This window comes from Micromys minutus (genome assembly GCF_963924665.1).
Source record: "Micromys minutus genome assembly, chromosome: 7".
NCBI classification, from domain to species: domain Eukaryota; kingdom Metazoa; phylum Chordata; class Mammalia; order Rodentia; family Muridae; genus Micromys; species Micromys minutus.
In genome coordinates, this window is record NC_137976.1 from 45,371,752 (window position 1) to 45,394,697 (window position 22,946).

At 38.2% G+C, this 22,946-nt stretch overlaps 1 protein-coding gene across 1 annotated transcript in view; it reads left to right on the forward strand.

Moving 5' to 3' along the window:
- Window positions 1-1,335: 1,335 nt before the first annotated feature.
- Window positions 1,336-22,946, forward strand: part of TRAT1 (T cell receptor associated transmembrane adaptor 1) — a gene marked incomplete at both ends in the record, with an annotated part of 32,635 nt that continues 11,024 nt past the window's right edge. Inside the window, 3 exons of the mRNA XM_080919492.1 lie at window positions 1,336-1,399; window positions 1,606-1,716; window positions 18,563-18,599. Coding sequence (XP_080775618.1) covers window positions 1,336-1,399; window positions 1,606-1,716; window positions 18,563-18,599 — 212 coding nt within the window. The remainder of the gene's footprint in view (window positions 1,400-1,605; window positions 1,717-18,562; window positions 18,600-22,946) is intronic.

The window sequence follows — 22,946 nt, forward strand, 5'->3', positions numbered from 1 at the left end:
ATAGTGGTTGCTGTTTCCTGCTAATTTTGCTTTTGGAGGTTGAATTGTGCCTGTTTGTCTTTCTTATTTTGGTTTTCTTGCTTAGGAGTTTTCTTGTTTTTATTAGGATGTAGTTCCCCTCATTGTATTGGGTTTTCCCCCTATAATTCGTTGTAGTGCCGGGTTTGTTGTCAGATATTTTGCAAATTTAGTTTTGTCTTAGAATATCTTAGTCTCTCCATCTATGGTGATTGAGAGTTTTGATGGGTATAGAAGCTTTGGCTGGCACCTGTGCTTTCTTAGGGTCTGCATGATGTCTGTCCAGGCTCTTCTAGCTTTCATAGTCTCTGTTGAGAAGTCAGGTGTGATTGGTCTGCCTTTATATGTTACATGGCCCTTTTTCCTTTTAATATTTTTTTCTTTACTTTGGGCACTTGGCGTTTTGACTATTATGTGTCAGGAGGAATTTCTTTCCTGTTCCAATCTATTTGGAGTTCGGTAGGCTTGTTTTATGCTCATGGTCATCTCATTCTTAAGGGTAGGGAAGTTTTCTTCTATGATTTTGTTGAAGATATTTACTGTGTCTCTGAGTTTATATTCTTTGCCCTCTTTTATTCCTATTATTCTTAAGTTTAGTCTTCTCATTGTGTCCTGGATCTCCTGGACATTTTGGGTTAGGAGCTTTTTGGTTTTTGCATCTTCTCTGACTGTTTTGTCTATGTTTTCAATGTTGTATTCGGCCATCACTTGTAGTCTATTGGAAATGCTTGCATCTGTAACTCCTGATTTTTTTTTTTAGGTTTTCTATCTCTAGGATTGTCTCTTTTAGTGTTTTCTTTATTGTGTCCATTTATGTTTTAAATTTCTTCTTCCATTCCTTCATCTCTTTGGTTCTGTTTTCCTCTAGTTCTTTGAGTTCTTTGAGTGTTTTTCTTGTTTCCTCTTTAAAAGCTTCTAATTCTTTATGCTTTTCCTCCCGTTCTTTTTTAAGGATCTCTATTATCATCTTGAGGTATGATTTTTTGGTCTTCATCTTCTTTTTCTGGAGTGTTTGACATTCTGCTGTTTGCTGTGATGGGAGAGCTGGGTATTGGTGTTGCTAGGTTGTCTTGGTTTCCCTTGAGTATGTTCTTTCCCTTTCCTCTTGCCATCTTGTTGTCAGTCTTGTGTCCCTGGATCACTGCTGGATCACCGCTGTTCCTGGTGGTGGATGGTCTAAATGTGTGCTCTGCACTCAGTGTCGTCCAGCTGGAAATAGCCTGATGCCGGGTTACTGGTTCCCTGAACCAAGCTGGGGCTGGGAGGAGGACCGGGGAACCGCTCTTCAGAGATCTCTCTGCACCATGGTTAGTCGGAATGCCTCCTCGCCAGTCCTGTGTCCCTGGATCACCGATGGACCACTGCTGGCTTACTCCTCTTAGTAATTTTGAGACAGACCCTGACTACAGAGCCCAGGCTTTTCTAATCTCCTAGTAATTCTAGTAACTTAGCCTCTCAAGCATAACAATCACTGTTGTGAACTGCCATCTCAGCTAACTACCGTGATTTGAATCACGACCTTAACTGAAGTAAAACTGATGTATAATATGTTGTTCATGTCACAAACATATCCACGTTTGATTTTAGGAAACTCTGGATGCCCCTTCTTCCTCTGGGGACTTCTAGCCTTCTTGGGCTTGGCTCTGGTGATATCGTTGATCTTCAATATCTCCCATTATGTAGAGAAGCAACGAGAAGGTAAGACCTTCTGGCAAATCATTGTATGGTACCTACTCAAATGCAGGCCCTGGCAACCCCCGGGTGTAGACAGTGTTATGAGTAGTTATTAATGGCTTGTTGGAACCATGAAAGATCTGGTATTGTTTTCACCATGAGGACTCCCCTAATTTAAGAATGAATTCACCTTAGAGATGGGAGACAAAGCTCCCAAACTTAGCTTTGTGACTGTCTCAGGATTGACAGCTGAAAGGAGTTATTCTGGTTAACATGCTTTTCTAAATGAACAAATCAGGTAATGGCAGTCTTTGAGACAGTCACAAAGGTGAAGAGCTGCTCCCTAAGGCCCTACTGAAACTATTTAGCTCCAGCTATGGGACTTGGCCTTGACTGGAAATGCCACAGACCGAACCCAGTCCTATCCCTACACCACAGGTCTAGAACTTGTCAGAATGTAGTTACCACTGCTAGCTTTGTCTTCTTTTATCCAGGTGGCTTTTATCTAGACATGTCATAATTAAAAGGCAATAGTGTGAAAAACCTGCATACACCACTATATGTACACTAGGGACATGGATCAGTGCACAAAAGAACCAAAGCTGAACTATTTCTGGGAAGCACCTTAATATTCAAAGGACAAAGAAACTGCAGCAAGAGCTGTAAATAGTCATGAAAGAATTTTTAAAAAGCTAAAACTCATGAAAAGGGCCAAAAATACATTAGCACACTGAAGTTACACATTGGACACATGTCTAAGAAAACCTGCATGGAGCTAGTGTAAATGCCAATCAGATTGTAGGGAGGTTCCTTGATGCACCTGTGAGGAGCTTCCTACGTGGTGATAACCCAGTATCAGGTGTGAACAGGAAGTTGCTGTCATGCACATTTTGAACATTTGGAGGTATTTGAGAATGAATGATAGAGATGGTCACATTACCACTCAATATCTAAATTGTGCCCGAGCACCCAGAGTGGCCATACACTAGTTTTTCATATCTCAATGTGAACAGGCTTTGGAATTTTCAACTTTGGTGCTTCAGGCATCAGATTCTATTTGTTCATATCCAGATGATTCTTACATTGTACAAATAGAAGCAGACTCTCCATTTAGTTTTGCATCATGGATTTGATGATTTTTTTATAATTATACAAGCTATTATTGTCTCAGCCGTTCCATAAAGGTCTATATTGTTTAAAAATAATAAGGTGGAGAAAAAAATCGAAAATGGGAAATAATAAATTAAATGCATGATGTCTTTCTTTTGATTAATGTTTTGACCATTAACATTAGCTCCATGTGAATATTCACTCTGGTTTTAGGTTGCAGCTGTCAGATCTCATACAAGTAGCAAGTTCTCTGTCTCTCAGTGCCTCTCGTTTTGACAGACAATGAAAAGCACCATGCAGACCATAAGGGTCTTGTGGGGGAAAGTAAATGTACATATATATTAGTGCTAGGGACTTGGCAGGTTGGTTTGTATGTGATACAGTCCACATCACCATACCTCGTTTCTTTCTCTCTTTCCACAGTAATCACCTCCTTCCTTTTGTTTATAGTCATCACCAAGGGCCTTCACCGGCCACACATCACTTCCTGTAACTTTAATATATTGTTTCAGTAGGTGTCAGTTCTTCAGCCTCTTTGCTGCTGCAACGTGTCTGTGCCTCCTAGAGCCTCTGTAGCTCATGGCTCACTTTCCCTCACCCCCATTCTTATATTATTTAACAACCTAAAAATGCCTAGAGCTTTATCTGGTGCTCCCATAAGCCACATTCTCTTCCATTTCAGTGGGTTGGGTTTTCTGAGGCTCTTATGTGAATGGTTTCAAACATCAGTGGATACACAAGTCATTTTATTTAATATACACTTGTTACATAGAACACACTGTATAGACTGATGTGCAAGCTCAAGGTGACCATCCTTGAAGCAACTTCACCAGCACTCAAAGACTGCAAATTGCTTTATTCCACCCTCCCAGCTGCCCCCAACCTCAGAGCTTTCCTTAAGTGTGAATATATACCCTGCCATCTTTTCCAACCCACAGGAACAAATACTAGTTTTGTTCACTCGCAAAGACTGCAGGGAGTCTAAGTTGTCTCTGTAAACGCAATCTTCCTCCTTAATCCTGAAGACCCACACTTGCTCTATGTCTTGGGCAACATAGGCTAGAAGAGAGTTTGTCACTTCATCCAGCCTTCTCCCTAGGTGCTCTGTAATTTTAATGTTGCTGCTGTTGGCCCCATGCCACTTTTATGTTAGCATCCCTGTGCTACATTTTGTAGCTAATAAATTTGCAAGATATGACTCTACCTTGGCCCACCATCAGTGAAGAAGCACTGGGGGTGCATTAAATAGCTTACCAAAAGAACTCTCCTCTCAGTGAAAGTGTAATATCTACACATTTAATAAGACAGACACACTTTTCTTCTTGATGCTTTCTGTAGTAGAAAAAAATAAATACTCAGAGATCTGGGAACACAGACCTGGTGAGATTGTGCTGTTAGTAACCGAAGCACAGAGAGAGCCGGGCAGAGTTTACAGAATACTTGTTGTTTCTTGGGTATTAAGAGCTTTCTGGGGCTAGTATCCAATTATCAGTGACAGCATATTATGTCTCTTCTTTTGTGACTGGGTTACCTCCCTCAGGATGATATTCTCTAGATGCATCCATTTTCTTAGGAGTTTCATAAAGTCATTGTTTCCAAGAGCTGAGTAGTACTCCATTGTGTAGATATACCAGAATTTCTGTGTTCATTCTTCTACTGAAGGACATCTGGGTTCTTTCCAGCTTCTGGCTATTATAAATAAGGCTGCTATGACCATGGTGGAGTATGTGTCCTCATTATATGTTGGAGCATTTTGGGGGTATATGCCCAGGAGTAGTATAGCTGGGTCCTCAGGTACTACTAGGTCCAATTTTCTAAGGACCACCAGATTAATTTCCAGAGTGGTTGTACCACCATACAACCCCAACAACAGTAGAGGAGTGTTCCTCTTCCTTCATATCCTCACCAGCTTCTAGTATCATCTGAGTTTTTGATCTTAGCCATTCTGACTGGTGTGAGGTGGAATCTCAGGGTTGTTTTGATTTGCATTTCCCTGATGACTAGGGATGTCAAGCATTTCTTTAGGTGCTTCTCAGCCATTCAATATTCCTCAGTTGAGAAATTTTTGTTTAACTCTGTAGCCAATTTTTAATAGACTTGTTTGATTCTCTGGAGTCTAGTTTCTTGAATTCTTTGTATATATTGGATATTAGACCTCTATCAGATGTGGAATTGATAAAGATACTTTCTCAATTTGTTGGCTCCCACTTTTTTTTCTTGACAGTGTCCTTAGCCTTACAAAATTTTTGAATATATTAAGTCCCATTTACCAATTTTTGATCTTAGAGCATAAGCCATTGGTGTTCTGTTCAAGAAATTTTCCTATGTCTTTGTGTTCTTAGCTTTTCCCTACTTTCTCTTTTAATAGTTTCAGTGTAGCTGGTTTTATGTGGAGATCTTAGATCCACTTGCACTTGAACTTTGTACAAGGAGATAAAGAAAGGGTTTATTTTCATTCTGCATGCTGATTGCCGGTTGAACTAACACCATTTGTTGAAGAGGCTGTCCTTTATCCACTGAATATTTTCAGCTCTTTTGTAAAAGATCAATTGACCATATTGTGAGAGTTCATTTCTGGATCTTCTATTCTGTTCCATTAATTTACCTGCCTGTCTTTATACCAATACCATGCGGTTTTAAACACAATTGCTTTGTAATATAGCCTGAGGTCAGGGATGGTGATTCTTGCAGAAGTTTTCTTGTTATTGAGAATAGATTACACTACTCAAGGTTTTTGTTATTCCAGGTGAATTCGCAAATTGCTCTTTCCAACTCTATGAAGAATTGAGTTGGAATTTTAATGGGGATTGCATTAAATCTGTAGATTGCTTTTGGTAAGATGGCCATTTCTACAATGTTGATCCTTCCAATCCATGAGCATGGGAGATATTTCCATCTTCCGAGATCTTTAATTTTCTTCTTCAAAGATTTGAAGTTCCTTCATGTGCATAGTTAGGGTCACACCAAGGTATTTCATATTTTTTGTGACTGTTGAAGGGTATCTTTTCCTTAATTTCTTTCTCAGAATGTTTGTTCTTTAAGTAGAGGAAGGCAGTTGATTTGTTTGAGTTAACTTTCTATCTAGTCATTTTGCTGAAGCTGTTTGTCAGCTGTAAAAATTCTCTGGTGGAATTTTTGTGGTCTCTTAAGTATACTGTCATGTCATGTGCCAATAGTGATATTTTTACTTCTTTCTTTCCAATTAGTATCCCTTTGATTTCCTTTTGCTGTCTAATTGCTCCAGCCAGGACTTCCAGTAATATGTTGAATGGGTAGAGAAAGAGTGTGCAGCCTTGTCTAGTCCCTGATTTTAGTGGGATTGTTTCAAGTTTCTCACCAATGAGTTTGATGTTGGCTATTGGTTTGCTGTATATTGCTTTTACTATGCTTAGTTATGGGCCTTATATTTCTGCTCTTTCCTATACTTTTAACATGAAGTGGTGTTGAATTTAGTCCAATGCTTTTTCAGTACCTAGTGAAAGGATCATGTGTTTTCTTTAAGTTTGTGTATATGGTAGATTATGTTGATGGATTTCCATATATTGATCCATCCCTGCATCCCAGGGATGAAGCCTACTTGATCATGGTGAATGATCATCTTGATGTGGTCTTGGATTTGGTTTGCAAGAATTTTATTGACTATTTTGGCATCAATGTTCATAAGGGTAATTGTTCTCAAGTTCTCTTTCCTTGTAAGGTCTTTGTGTGGTTTAGGAACAAGTGTTATTGTGGCTTGAAAAATGAGTTAGGTAGTGTTCCATCTGATTCTATTTTGTTGAATAGTTTGGAGAGTATTGGTATTAGGTCTTTAATAAATTTCTGATAGAATTCTGCACTGAACTCATTTATATTGTAAGGCTTTTGATGACTGCTTCTATTTTTTTCGGTGTTATGGGATTGTTTAGATAATTTATTTGATCCTCATTTAACTTAGTATCTGGTATCTGTCTAAAAATGTATCCATTTCCTCCAGATTTTCCAGTTTTGTTTAGTACAGGCTTTTTTAGTAGGATCTGATGATTTCTTGAATTTCTTCCATTTCTGTTGTTATGTCTCCCCTTTCATTTCTTATTTTGTTAATTTGAATACTCTCTATGTGCTCTATAGTTAGTCTGGCTAAGGGTTTATTGATCTTGTTGATTTTCTGAAAAAAACAGCTCCTAGTTTTGTTTATTCTTGGTTGATTTCTGTTCTGAGTTTGACTATTTCCTGCTGTCTACTCCTCTTCAGTGTATCTGCTTCTTTTTGTTCTAGAGCTTTCAGCTGTGCTGTCAAGCTGCTAGTGTATGTTTTCTCCAGTTTCTTTTTGGAGGCACTCAGAGCTATGATATTTTTCTCTTAGTAATGCCTTCATTGTATCCCATAGATTTAGTTATGTTGCGCTTTCATTTTCATTAAATTCTAAAAAAAAATCCTTAATTTCTTTTTTTATTTCTTCCTTGACCATTTTATTGTTGAGTAGAGCATTATTCAGCTTCCAAGTGTATGTTGGGTTTTGTTGTCTTTGTTGTTATTAAAGACCAGCCTTAGTCCATGGTGGGACCTCACTGGGCACTCACATTCACTTTCTAAGACTTGTGCAGCAGGTGATGTTCTTAGACTTCCAAAGTCTTCTTTCACAGTGTTTCTTCTGCAGTTTATTTGATGTGTAATATCCTTTATTCATTTCTCATGTTGCTTTATTTGCAATTTCATTTCATCTAATGAGCAGATACTATTATATATAATCTTGTATGCAGTTTCTTTTATTTAACTTTTCTCATAAAAAAATTATGATTTTTTTCTCTTTGGATGAAACCTGCAACTGTCCCTAATTTAGAGTTATATTATCTCGAACCTTTCATGGGTATGTTTTCTAGGCACCAATATTCATATTGCAAGTATTACATTTTTACTTTAGAAGTCTTTATTTTATAAAAGTATTTGACAGTTTGCAAAAATACTTTCTGGAATACATAATTATTTTGTTCCTATTATTAAATGGCATTCATTTTTAGTTTAGTATTGAGATCAGCTTTCTTGTACCTCAGGCTTGTGTCAAACTCACTATATAGTAGATAATGGCCTTATCCTTCTATTTCTTCTAGTTTTGCCTTAAAATGTTAGGATTATAGATGTGTACCAACTTGACGAGTATATACAGTGCTGGGGATTGAACCAAGGGTTTTGTGTGTACTAGGCGAGCACACTACCATTGGAGCTATATCGCAGCCCAATATTCTGTATTTTTATTCACAATTTTTTTATTACAAGCAAAAAATTCTCAACTGGTGGCAATGCCCTCTGTAAAGGCAAAATGTTAGTGATTTCCTTTTAAGTTAAACTTTATTTATATATTTAACTTTACTAATTGGATAATGCTAGTTGATTTCCAGTTAACTCATTTATGAAGAAACTTTCTAATTCTGTGAGCAAAGAGTGTAGCTTATATGATATGAATTTAAAACACATGACCTGGATAAATTGCTTTGTCACTTTATAAAATGTATTAGTATTATTTTAATTACTTTCCATATCCACTTCACAATGCTAGGTTTTGCTATTCTGTTTTACAGATAAACAGAATCATAGCTTTAGAGTAATTGTCACACTGTCATGTAGCAAGTGCCCTGAAGAGCTGGTACCAAATCCAATGTTGGCTGATCCCTAACTATGAAAATGTTCTATGACATGCCATCCTAGAATTTAAGTTCTTGTACTTAAGTTCCAGAAGCTTATTTACTTTTCTGTTGCTGTATAAAACACCATTCCCAAGACAACTTCTAAAAGAAAGAGTTAGGCTAGAAAAATACAAGTCTGTCATGGTGAGGAGGCAAGGCAGCAGGGGCATTTAAGCCCTTTCGAGAGGCTTACATCATTAAAGTCAATCACAAAGCACAGAGAGAGACAGAGAGATGGAGAGAGAGAGAGAGAGAGAGAGAGAGAGAGAGAGAGAGAGAGAGAGAGAGAGAGAGAGAGATGGAAGTAGGTGAGGTTTTATTCTCAAAGCTCATTCCCAGAGACATACTTATTCCAGTGATGCTACACCTCCCCAACCTCTTCAAATATCATGACTCCTAGAGACTAAGTGTTCAAATGCCCAAGATCTGGGGAGATATCTGTCATTTGAACCATGACACTAGGAAAATTTTAAAAGAACCTAATGGTCTGAATCTAATTGGATCATTGTTCTAAATATAGAAATAAATGTGTGTTTATACCATGCTTTATGTTTCCAGTTTATAATTTTCTGACCTTGTCCTCTTCTATATTTATTGTTATTAGATATGTTTCTATATTTCTGATTTTTCTCCACTTTCATTAATTTGTGGCAAGAATAATATATTTTTTTGACCTTTCTAGGCTCCCTTTAAAATTTAACATTCATATTCAAAAAATAACTTGAAAGCAGCTGAAAGTAACTTCGTATTTCATATATTTCCTGAATGCTATATTTATGGCATCCTGTACAGATTACTTTCATCATCTTGGGTTCTACAGCAGCTTAGTAGACACATTCCGCAAGATTGTCCCTCATTAGATTATCCTCAGAATCCCTCCCCAATCACTGATGTGAAACTTGTCCATTTCTTTCTGTAATATGATCACTTTCATAAATACTTTAACTAATGTTTCTATAAGAGTTAACCAACTCTCTAAAGACCAAGTCTACACCATGACATAAGTTTACCCAGTTGTTTGGTGATTTACTTAATTATTTAAAATGGTTCTAACTAGCTGTTTCCTGAATCTCAGTGTTTTCGAGATATTAAAACTATAAGACCGGGCCCAACCACCAGCCGGAAAGGGGGCTCCAGCCAGAAAGGCGGCTCGTACAGGCTGAGCTACTGAGACCTGGAACAGATCTTAGGAACTTCTGTTCCCACCCGGAGAGGACTTCAGGTCGCAGAGCAGAGCCTGGCCCAACCACCAGCCGGAAAGGGGGCTCCAGCCAGAAATGCGGCTCGTACAGGCTGAGCTACTGAGACCTGGAACAGATCTTAGGAACTTCTGTTCCCACCCGGAGAGGACTTCAGGTCGCAGAGCAGAGCCTGGCCCAACCACCAGCTGGAAAGGCGGCTCCAGCCAGAAAGGCGGCTCGTACAGGCTGAGCAACTGGTGAGTGGGAGACCTAGGCTGCGGGGGAGCAGAGGGATCTCTGCGGAGTGCACACGGAAAGGGCACCCCCTGCCCTGACCTGCCCTGTCCTCCCCGATCCAGTAACCGTGAACAGATCTTAGGAACTTCTGTTCCCACCCGGAGACGACTTCAGGTCGCAGAGCAGAGCCTGGCCCAGCTGCCACCCGGAACCTGGGCTGCTGGGGAGTAGAGAGATCTCTGAGGAGTGCACACGGAAAGTGTACCAGGGACACAGACCAGATACAAGGGAAAGGCAAGAACATATCACTGACAACAAAATGGCAAGAGGAAAGAGAAAGAGTATATCCCAAGGAAACCAAGACAATCTAGCAACACCAGAACCCAGCTCTCCGATAGTAGCAAACATAGGAATTCCAAACACTCCAGAGAAAGAAGACACAGACCTGAAAACATGCCTCAAGACGCTGATAGAGTTACTTAAACAAGAAAGGGAGGAAAAGCAAAAAGATTCAGAAGCTTTTAAAGAAGAAACAAGAAAAACACTCAAAGAACTCAAAGAACGAGACGAAAACAGAACCAAGGAAATAAAGGAATGGAAGAGGGAAATTAAAACAGAAATTGACACAATAAAAAAAGCGCTAAAAGAGATAACCCTAGAGTCAGAACACCAAAAAAAGAAATCAGGAGTCACAGAAGCAAGCATTTCCAACAGATTACAAGAGATCGAGGAGAGAATCTCGGGGGCAGAAGACAACATTGCAAACATAGACAAAACAGCCAGAGAAGATGCAAAAAACAAAAAGCTCCTAACCCAAAATGTCCAGGAAATACAAGACACAATGAGAAGACCGAACCTAAGGATAATAGGAATAGCAGAGGGAGAAGAGTATCAACTAAGAGGCACAGTAAATATCTTCAACAAAATCATAGAAGAAAACTTCCCTACCCTCAAGAATGAGATGACCACGAGCATAAAAGAAGCCTTCAGAACTCCAAATAGGTTGGACCAGAAAAGAAATACCTCCCGACATATAATAGTAAAAACATCAAGTGCCCAAAGTAAAGAAAGAATACTAAAAGCAGTAAGGGAAAAAGGTCAGGTAACTTATAAAGGCAGACCAATCAGACTCACACCCGATTTCTCAGCAGAGACTATGAAAGCTAGAAGAGCCTGGACAGACATCATGCACTCCTTAAGAGAGCACAAGTGCCAGCCCAAGCTGCTATACCCAGCAAAACTATCAATCACCATCGATGGAGAGACAAAGATATTTCAAGACAAATCAAAATTCACACAATATATGACCACAAACCCAGCACTACAACGAATTACAGGTGGAAAACCCAATACAAGGAGGGAAAATACAGCCTAGTAAAAACAAGAAAACTCCTAAACAAGAAAACTAAAAAAAGAAAAAAAACACGGACACAACTCAACCCAAAAAAGCAAAAATGGCAGGATACAGAAACAATTATTCCTTGATATCTATTAACATAAATGGGCTCAACTCCCCAATAAAGAGACACAGACTATCAGACTGGATACATAAACAAAATCCAGCCTTTTGCTGCATACAGGAAACTCACCTCAGAGACAGAGACAGACACTATCTCACAGTAAAAGGGTGGGAAAAAAACTTCCAAGCAAACAGCTCCAAGAAGAAAGCTGGAGTGGCTATTCTAATATCGAATAAAGTAAATTTCCAACCAAAAGTTATCAAAAAAGATAAAGAAGGACACTTTTTACTCATTACCGGGGAAATCTGTCAGGAGGAACTCTCAATCCTTAACATATATGCTCCAAATAAAAAATCACCCACATTCATAAAAGAAACTCTACTAAAGCTCAAAAAATACATTTCACCCCACACAATAATAGTGGGAGACTTTAACACCCCACTCTCACCAATGGACAGATCAGGGAAACAAAAACTGAACAAGGACACTGCAAAACTAGCAGAGACTTTGAACCAACTAGAATTAATAGATATATACAGAACATACTATCCTAAAGTAAAAGAATACACCTTCTTCTCACCACCCCATGGCACCTTCTCGAAAATTGACCACATAATTGGACACAGAACGAGCCTTCATCGATATAAGAAGATTGAAATACTCCCATGCATCCTCTCAGATCACCATGGTCTACGGCTGGTCTTTAACAACAACAAAGACAACAAAATGCCCACATACACATGGAAACTAAACAACACTCTGCTAAAGGATAGCAGGGTCAAAGAAGAAATAAAGAAAGAAATTAAGGATTTTCTAGAATTCAACGAAAACGAAAACACAACATACCCAAACCTATGGGATGCAATGAAAGCAGTATTGAGAGGAAAACTCATTGCTCTAAGTGCTTCCAAGAAGAAACTGGAGAGAGCTCACATCAGCAACCTGACAGCACAGCTAAAAGCCCTAGAACAAAAGGAAGCAGATTTACCCAAAAAGAGTAGACGGCAAGAAATAATCAAAATTAGGGCAGAAATAGACCAAATAGAAACAAAAAAAACCATTGAAAAAATCAACAAAACAAAGAGTTGGTTCTTTGAGAAAATCAACAAGATTGATAAACCTCTAGCCAGACTAAAAAAGGGCAAAGAGAGAGTATCCAAATTAACAAAATCAGAAAGGAAAGTGGTGACATAACAACTGAAACTAAGGAAATTCAAGAAATCATCAGATCCTACTACAAAAACTTATACTCCACAAAATTGGAGAATCTGGAGGAAATGGACGAATTCCTAGACAGATACAAGGTACCAAAGTTGAACCAGGACCAAGTAAACCATCTAAATAACCCTATAACACCTAAAGAAATAGAAGAAGTCATCAAAAGCCTCCCAACCAAAAAAAGCCCAGGTCCAGACGGGTTCAGTGCAGAATTTTATCAGACATTTATTGGGGATATAACACCAATATTCACCAAGCTATTCCAAAAGATAGAATCAGATGAAATATTACCCAACTCATTTTTTGAGGCTACAATAACCCTCGTACCTAAGCCACACAAAGACCCTACAAGGAAAGAGAACTTCAGACCAATCTCACTTATGAACATTGATGCAAAAATACTCAACAAAATCCTTGCAAACCGAATCCAAGAACACATCAAAACCATCATTCATCATGACCAAGTAGGCTTCATCCCTGGGATGCAGGGATGGTTTAACATAAGGAAATCCATCAATGTAATCCACCATATAAACAAACTTAAAGACCAAAATCACATGGTCATCTCACTAGACGCTGAGAAAGCATTCGACAAAATCCAACACCCCTTCATGTTAAAAGTCCTGGAAAGAACAGGAATCCAAGGCCCATATTTAAACATAATAAAAGCAATATACAGCAAACCAACAGCCAACATCAAACTTAATGGCGAGAAACTTGAAGCAATCCCACTAAAATCAGGGACTCGACAAGGCTGCCCACTCTCCCCCTACCTATTCAACATAGTACTGGAAGTCCTGGCTGGAGCAATTAGACAGCAAAAGGAGATCAAGGGGATACAAAACGGAAAGGAAGAGATAAAAACATCACTCTTTGCCGATGACATGATAGTGTACTTGAGTGACCCCAAAAATTCCACCAGAGAACTCCTACAGCTGATAAACAAGTTCAGCAAAGTGGCCGGATACAAAATTAACTCAAACAAATCAGTAGCATTCCTATACTCAAAAAACAAACATGTGGAGAAAGAAATTGGGGAAAAGGTACCCTTCACAATAGTTACAAAAGCTATGAAATACCTTGGTGTGACTCTAACTAAGGAAGTGAAGGACCTGTATGACAAGAACTTCAAACCTCTGAAGAAAGAAATTGAGGAGGATCTCAGAAAATGGAAAGATCTCCCATGCTCATGGATTAGAAAGATCAACATCTTAAAAATGGCCATCCTACCAAAAGCAATCTACAGATTCAATGCAATCCCCATCAAAATTCCAACCCAGTTCTTCATGGAATTGGAAAGATCAATGTGCAATTTCATCTGGAATAACAAAAGACCTAGAATAGCGAAAACCATCCTCAACAACAAAAAAACATCAGCGGGAATCACTATCCCTGACCTCAAGCTATATTACAAGGCAATTGTGCTGAAAACTGCATGGTACTGGTACAGAAATAGGCAAGTGGATCAATGGAATAGAATAGAAGATTCAGAAATGAGCCCTCATGTATATGGTCACCTGATTTTTGACAAAGGAGCAGTAAACATTCAATGGAAAAAGGACAGCCTATTCAACAAATGGTGCTGGTCCAACTGGCACTCAACATGCAAAAGAATGAAAATAGACCCGTTTTTATCTCCTTGTACAAAGCTCAAGTGTAAGTGGATTAAAGATCTCCACATTAAACCTGATACACTGGAATTATTAGATGAGAAAGTAGGGAAAACCTTAGAACACATAGGCACAGGAGAAAATTTCCTAAACAAAACACCAATGGCTCAAGCTCTAAGGTCAAAGATTAACAAATGGGACTTAATGAGATTGCAAAGTTTCTGTAAGGCTAAGGACATCGTCAAGAAAACAAAACGGCAACCAACAGAATGGGAAAAGATCTTTACCAACACCACATCAGATAGAGGCCTAATATCTAAGGTGTACAAGGAACTCAAAAAGCTCGACACCAGAGAATCAAATAATCCTATTAAAAAATGGGGTACAGAGCTAAACAAATCTTTTTCAGTTGAGGATCTCCGAATGGCCGAAAAACATCTGAGGAAGTGCTCGACATCCTTAGCCATCAGGGAAATGCAAATCAAAACAACCCTAAGATTCCACCTCACTCCAGTCAGATTGGCCAAGATCCAAAACTCAGATGACAGCAGATGCTGGCGAGGCTGCGGAGAAATAGGAACACTTCTCCACTGTTGGTGGGGTTGCAAGCTAATACAACCACTCTGGAAATCGGTCTGGCGATACCTCAGAAAATTGGATATAGTACTACCTGAAGACCCAGCTATTCCACTTCTGGGCATATACCCCAGAGACACTTTAATACACAACAAAGATATATGCACCACAATGTTCATAGCGGCTCTATTTATAATAGCCAGAAGCTGGAAGGAACCCAGATGTCCCTCAGAAGACGAATGGATACAAAAATTGTGGTACATATACACAATGGAATACTACTCAGCCACCAGAAACAATGACTTAACCAAATTCTTAAGAAAATGGCTGCATCTAGAGAAGATCATCCTGAGTGAGATAACCCAGTCACAAAAGAACAGACATAATATGCAGTCACTGATAGTGGGATGCTAACCCCAGAGGCTTGCACTCCCCCAGAAACAACTCACAGACTGTATGAAGTCCAAGAAATAAAGAAAACAAAAACTATACATATATTCACAAAACAAGAAGACTTTGACTATTTCCATGTTGCGTTTTGTTTTGCATGTACTTTACGCTTATTGCAACTAGTACGTTTTCAATGCATACTGTCAAGCCCTTGAAAAAAATCAAGTACCGACTAAAAAACATATTCACATGGTTTTATGTAAAATTTATTTTAATGTCTGAAAAAACAGTACTGACAAAAATGTATAATTTTAAGCAAAAAAATGTTTAAAATCTTTACATCTATCTTTGTTTTGAAAAATAAAATCGTTTATAAAAAAAAAAAAAAAAAAAAAAAAAAAAACTATAAGACCATCTAGCTTCTGGTATCAGAAACTGGGATGACTAAATAAAGTCTTTATTTTCATAAAATAACTTCAGCAAAAATTCGGTTTTTATTCTGTGGCATATGAAATAATAAGAAATTCAAATATGATAAATGTCATATTACACATGTACCTCTAGTTTAGTATATAAATCATTAATAAGTAGGCAATAAATTTTTTAAAATAAAATTAATATTCACACAAAGCTGGGTCTTGAATGTTTTAAAATACATTAATTTCAATAATTTATTATGAATCTCTTACTTTCATAAAATATTAGTTGAAACCTACACTTTACCATTACGTTTAAATATACAAATGCATTTAACAATTTATTGGCCTCTGAGCTACCACCTTCAGGGGTCAGTGTGAACTACTTCCTAAGAACTGGAACATATTTTCTCCCATGGCTTTATTTTTTTAGATTACATCCCTGGGAAATAAAAAAGCAATTCTAATACTTCCAGTACTTTAGAGACAGAGGTACACCTTTTTCTCAGTGTTTTCACTCTCAGACTGTCACCATACTCATAAAACAGAACTACCACAATGTTTCTTAGTTTCATCAGATGCCAAGAAATTTTACGGGGGCAGATATATGATAGAGAACCCCCTCTCATAGATCCAGAGAGAGGGGGAAAGGGAGAGGGAGAGAGGGGGGGAGAGGGAGAGAGAGGGGGGGGAGGGAGAGAGAGGAGAGAGAGAGTGAGAAGGGGGAAAAGGAAGAAGAAGAAGAAGAAGAAGAAGAAGAAGAAGAAGAAGAAGAAGAAGAAGAAGAAGAAGAAGAAGAAGAAGAAGAAGAAGAAGAAGAAGAAGAAGAAGAAGAAGAAGACGAAGAAGAAGAAGAAGTAGAAGTAGAAGAACAAGAAGAAATTCCTGTTGCTTTTCTTATTGTTGTTAGCAAGGTCCATTAGGGCTGAGAAGCACCTAAAGAAATGCTCAACATCTTTAGTCATCAGGGAAATGCAAATCAAAACAACCCTGAGAATCCACCTCATATCAGTCAGAATGGCTAAGATAAAAAACTCAGGTGACAGCAGATGCTGGTGAGGATGTGGAGAAAGAGTAATACTCCTCCATTGTTGGTGAAGTTGTAAGCTGGTACAACCACTCTAGAAATCAGTCTAGTGGTTCCTCAGAAAATTGGACATAGTACTACCTGAGGACCCAGGTATTCCACTTCTGGGCATATACCTAAAAGAAACTCCAACATCTAACAAGGACATATACACAACCATGTTAATAGCATCCTTATTTATAATAGCCAGAATCTGGAAAGAACCCAAATGTCTTTCAACAGAATAATTGATACAGAAATTGTGGTACATATACATAATGGAGTACTATTCAGCTATCAAAAACAATTACTTCATGAAATTTCTAGGCAAATAGATGGAACTTGAAGCTATTATCCTGAGTGAGGTAACCCAGTCACAAAAGAACAATCATGGTATGTATTCACTTACAAGCAGATACTAGCACAAAAAGCTCTGAATACCCAAGAAACCATCTACAGAACTTATGAAGTTCAAAGTGAAGGAAGGCCAGGAGGCAGATGCCTCAGTCCTTCTTAGAAGGAAGAACAAAACTTTCATAGGAGAAAATAAAAGGACAAATAGAGGAGCAGGGATTAGAGAAAAGATTATCCAGAGACTGATGTACCTGGGGATCCACCCCATATGCAGCCACTAAACCCAAGCACAATTGCTGATGCCAAATAGTGCTTACTGGAAAGAACCTGATATGGATACCTTCTCAGAGGCTCTGCCAGAGCCATACTGATACAGAGAAGGATGCTGGCAGCTAACCATCAGAATGAACATGAGGATCCCAATGAAGGACCTAGAGAAAGGACTGAAGGAGCTGAAAGGGTTTGCAACCCCATGGAAAGAACAAAATTATGAACTAACCAAACCCATCAATGCTGCAGGGACTAAAACACCAGCCAGTGTATTTCTATGGAGAGACTGATGGTCCCAGGTGCATTTGCAGCAGAGGATATCTGACATCAATGGGAGGAGAGGCCTTTGTTCTGGTGAAGGCTTATTTTCCCAGGGTAGGGGAATGCCAATGTGCTGAGGTGGGAGAGGTTGTTTGTGAGAGGGAGCAACTTCACGGAGGCAATGGGAGGGGGAGGGCAGATGTGATTGGGGGAAAGGGGATAACATCTAAAATGTAAACACAGGAAATTTCCAATAAAAATTATATATTATAAAAAAAGAAAGGTCTATTAGAACCAACATGAACAAAGACAGAAGTAATGGAAAACCCCAGGAGCATTGGTGGAACTCAAAGGCAGAAACTATGTTTATGTTTTACAGTGGTCAAGGACAAGAGTGTCAGATAAAGAAGTCCCAAATTATTCCCATTGTTTTATGTGCATATAATACATATGCATCTGGCTCAAGCTTATTTTTTGTTTTCATCTCAGATTGACCGACTCAGAAGGGAAGCTGCCTCTATCATTTATATCACCACAGCAAAACATCAAAAACTGTCACCCTATAAAGAAAAGGATTTACTTAGCTTATAGTTCTGAGACTTAAGTTCAAAGTTTGGACAGTTAGAGCACAGACACTAACTGAAAGCAATGGTAAGGGTACATGTTAGAGAAACTGTTTTCATCTCCAGTCAGGAAAGAGAAAGAAGTCAGTTGTGTTTCTGTTGGTGACTATCTCCCAAAAATTACTAAGAAGTCCCAGAAGAAACTGCCTAATCTCTTCTGATAGCAACATTCTCAGGGATTAAAGAGTTTCCTTTAGATTCTACGGTTGAAAGCTCCAGTGCAACCCTGACACTGCCATTTGGAAGAGTAAACTTTATCACAGGGATTCATGCTTTGGACACCCTCAAATCATCTCAGAGTCATCTCCCCACAGTTCAAATAGTTGTAGCCTTCATGGCTTGATCAACTTTGTAAATTTACACCTACGCTTAGCTCCTCTCATGAACTATTTTTAATGCATAAGCATTTTTAATTTGTGTATTTTTACTATTTTTCAGATAAAATATACAGATACTCTGAGGACTACATTCCAAGGTACGTTAAAAATTGAACAATGTATTATGACTTACAACCAGTAAGAAAAGTAACAAATGCTGTACTGTTTACAGATTTTCCTCAGAGATATTACCACTTGGGCTAAATGCAAATTGTAAATTATAATTATATTTGTAAATTAAAATTATAAGTGAAAAGTAAATTATATTTTTTACTTGCACCTAAAAATGGAAGCCATAGTACTATCATTGGTTCTAGTTATTAATACATCAAATCAAAGATCTGAGTGAAGAATAAAAATACAGTCTAATCTGACATCTATAAAGCTCTTATATCTAATATAAATATCTATATTATAATGAAGAAGAAAATTCAATAAGAGTACAGTCTAATTTTATATAGGGTTGTATGGCACTTCAGACTGTGGAGTAGAAAGACGTCTACAAAATCTCATAAGACTTAAGTAATCAGACCTGGTGGTTCATGCCAATAACCCCAGCAATGGAGAGGATTAGACAGAAAAGAATACAAGTTTATAGCAAGCCTGGGCCACATAGTGAATTTTGAGGCCAGCCTGGGATATATAGGAACATTGTCTCAAAAAAAAAAAAAAAACAAACAAAAAAATAGAAAAGACACATGCACATCCACACATGTGCATGCGCTTAGTGGCATGATGTTTGTAAGGATAATTTTAATCAACAGTGAAATGTGGTGAATTTATACTCTGAAATAACACTAATTACAGAATCTCTTTAATAGTTTTTGAGAAAGTGTTTTATACATATATATATATATATATATATATATATATATATATATATATATATATATATCTTTTAAACTTTTTTACTTTTGAGAAAGGCTCGATCTACATTGCCTTGGCTGTCCTGTAACTCGCTATACAGATCAGTCTAGACCCAAATTCATAGAGATTCACCTGCCCCTGTCTTTTTGTAGTGGGATTAACCATGAACCAACAACATGCCAAACTTGTACAATATATCTTTTAAAAAAAAGTCTAGGGTGTAAATAATGGTATGGAAATTTCATTTTTCTAGATGGTATATTATAACCCAAATCTATCATTATATTGGCTATTCCAGTTAGGAATGACAATTCAAATAAGAATGATTTTCTGCAAGGTTCTTCGAATTTTCCAATATAGTAGACTGAGAAATCTTTGAACAAGCTTTCTAACTGAACAAGATCGCACAGGCTTGGGCAGGGCAGGCAGAACAGGAAGAGATTTAAAGCCCCTGGGATCTAAGGGTCTTTTTGTAATAGTTTCTGCTCTTGTTTAAAAGTGTCTCTTACAGATGCAAGATATGGTTGCAGGTAGACTTTCTGCATACAAATTTTTGTGACTATTCTTCATAGTGAAATCTTTTTACTAGTGATAATTTCAAGCTAACAAGAATAATCTTCTGATGATAAACATGAGAACAGTCATCTCTTTTCTGATGAACTTGACTCTTGACATTTGAAGGGTAATTAAGATACAACATGCCAGGTGTGCTGGTGATAGCACTATTTTGAATTCCCAGTGCCAGGGAGGCAAGGCAGGAAGGTCTATTCTGAGTTTCTGGCTAGATTATCTTGTGTAATTGAGCCTACCTCAAAACAAAGAGGATAGGAAACAAAATAAAAAAATACAGTGTAACAAAAAGTCTTGTGATTTGATTGTTTAGTGGAAGGTTAGGTTGATGGCTTTGGTATTGGTATGAGAAGAGTTGGAAAGGAAAATTGGTACAATAAGTATCTCAATAGACATAGGTGCTTATCTGTACTGCAGATGTGGGGATGAGGCTGATTCTTGTGTAACATTCACTCATTTAACAAATACTCACTCAAGAATAACAACTATATTAGGAAATTGCAAACTAAGTTCACTGATTTCCAAAGTGTAAAATCCTCCTGCCTGGAAGATCATCACCATACCAAGCACCAGGTATTGGAGTTCAATGCTTCAACCCACTTCAGCTGAGCTCCATGTTTCTACCCACTGTGCCTAGTAAGGAAGACATTAATACACACAGCCTGTTACACTGAAAAAGTTTATCATTTACAATTATGCAGCAAGGGACAAAGAGACCTCAAGTTCATCATGAATGCTCCCCATCGGCTAGGTCAACTGCCTGTGGCAGAGCATCTCATCTGTATGTGCCTAGATGAGCAAAATCAGAAATCAGCCAGCATTGGCTTGTATACTCCAGAGGCAAAATGAGAACTGAAGCTGTGAAGCATCCTGTCTCTATGGAGACTGCAGCCAAGCCCATGATTTTCTAGCCATTCCCTCTTTATCCTATGGTGTTTTTATCTTCTGTTGCATTCTCTAATTATCCTTAAGCATTACAAAGAGACAGAGTTCCAAAGTCACTTGGAGAACAGTCTTCAAAAAATAAATAAATAAATAAATAAAACTACAAAGTGGAAGGAGAGAGATCATTTCCTCACAGATGTACTCACCTATTGCCTCTTATTAAGGACTTTAAATATCCATTATCTATCTCCATTGAGGCAAAATTTAAATATACAATGCAGATACCACCTACCAAAGTCAAGCTAATTTCCAAGCTTATGTACATATAACTAGTCTGTTTTTCTAAATTAAGTAGGTTGAGGATCAAAAAAACTTTTGTAGGAAGACATTGAGACTCAGAAAATTATCTTCACTCATTAAAATGTAAAAAACATCAAGAAAGAATAATTTAAAAATGATATCCTTTTGAGGTGGGCTAGAATTACTGACACCTCTTCAGTTAGACAAAGCCAAACAGATATCCATTACACTGGGTTCCCCTTTTCACGTTCTATGGGTCTTCAATATTAGCTACGCTGGGAAGCTAGACTGGAGAGAAAGAAATTTCTTCTCTGCTCTTCCCAGTTCTCTAAGTCCCCGCCCTTTCTGAACCAGAAGGTCACAAGCATGATCATCCCAAGGACAACATGACATCTAAATTTACAGAGCGGGAAGTGAAATGTATACACCATGTTACTTAGACTTGGACCACCTCATGTTTCTTTGAAATATATTGGAAACAGTTCTAACTCGTATTGGTATAAGGAAGTTATGCAGTGGATATATTATGGGATTGAGATTCAAGGAATTCAGAAAGTTACTTAAATTCTTGCAGTTGTTCTTACTGACTGGTTCCCCAGACTGAGAATCTGTAAGACTTATGTTCTTTCCCGACCAAACAGCTTCCAAGAATACATGGGTTAAGGCTCCTCTTCTCTTTTTCCTATTATTAAATTAGAGTTTTCTCCCTCATATGTCTGAATTGTTTCCATTTCTCTCTTCCTCCCAGTTCCTTCCCATCTCCTCTTCCATCCAGATCCACTCTCATTTTCTCTCTCATTAGGAAAAGAGGCTTCTAAGGGATAATATAAAATACAATATGATAGAACAAAAACTGAAACATCAGAATAGAATAAGACAAAAAAAAAAAAGAGTCCAAGAAATGGCACAAGAATATATAGACACAAAGACACAATTTCGGGGATCCTATAAAAGTGCCACAGATATATCATTTTAAATAAAGACACTAGTACACATGGAAGGAACCATAACTCTATCTGCATATATAGCAGAGGTTGGCCTTGTCAGGCATCAGTGGGAGGGGAGGCCCTTGTCAAGGCTTGATGCTCCAGTGTAGAGAAATGCGAGTACAGGGAGGCTGGAGTGGGTGGGGAAGCACCCTCATAGAAGCAGGGGAGGACGAGGATGAGATAGGGGATTTCCAGAGGGGAAACCGGGAATGGGAAAAACATTTTAAATATAAATAAATAAAATATCCAGAGAGAGAGAGAGAGAGAGAGAGAGAGAGAGAGAGAGAGAGAGAGAGAGAGAGAAAGAGAGAGACTAAAGTGGAAGCCATAATATATACATGAAAAAAAAAAAATAAAAGCCCTGACATGGAACCTCCCCTGAAGCCTTTATGTTAATTTCCTGTTGACCATCTACTACTGGACATACCTTCTACTCTAAGAGTTGTTTGTTTTCCCAGTGAGACTCCCTTGTATAAAACTGAATTTTTATTTGTAAGTGGCAATCAGTTGGAGATAGATTCTGGGCTAGGGATGTGGGTCTGTGTTCATGTACTCCCTTCAGCTCTAGGGCTCCATTTGGTACAGTCCTATGCAGGCTGTGTATCGATCCTGTTGATTCACATGGCCTTGATTCCCTGGTGACTTCCATCCCCTCTAACTATTATACTCTTCCTGCCTCCTCTTCCATGGAGTTCTCTGATCCCTGAGGGAAAGTTTTGATGAAGACATCCCACTGAAGAGTGGGTATATAAGGTCTCTCACTGTCCACATATTGTCTGGCTGTGAGAGTCTGTACTGGTTCCCTATCTGCTGGAGGATGAAGCTTCTCTGATG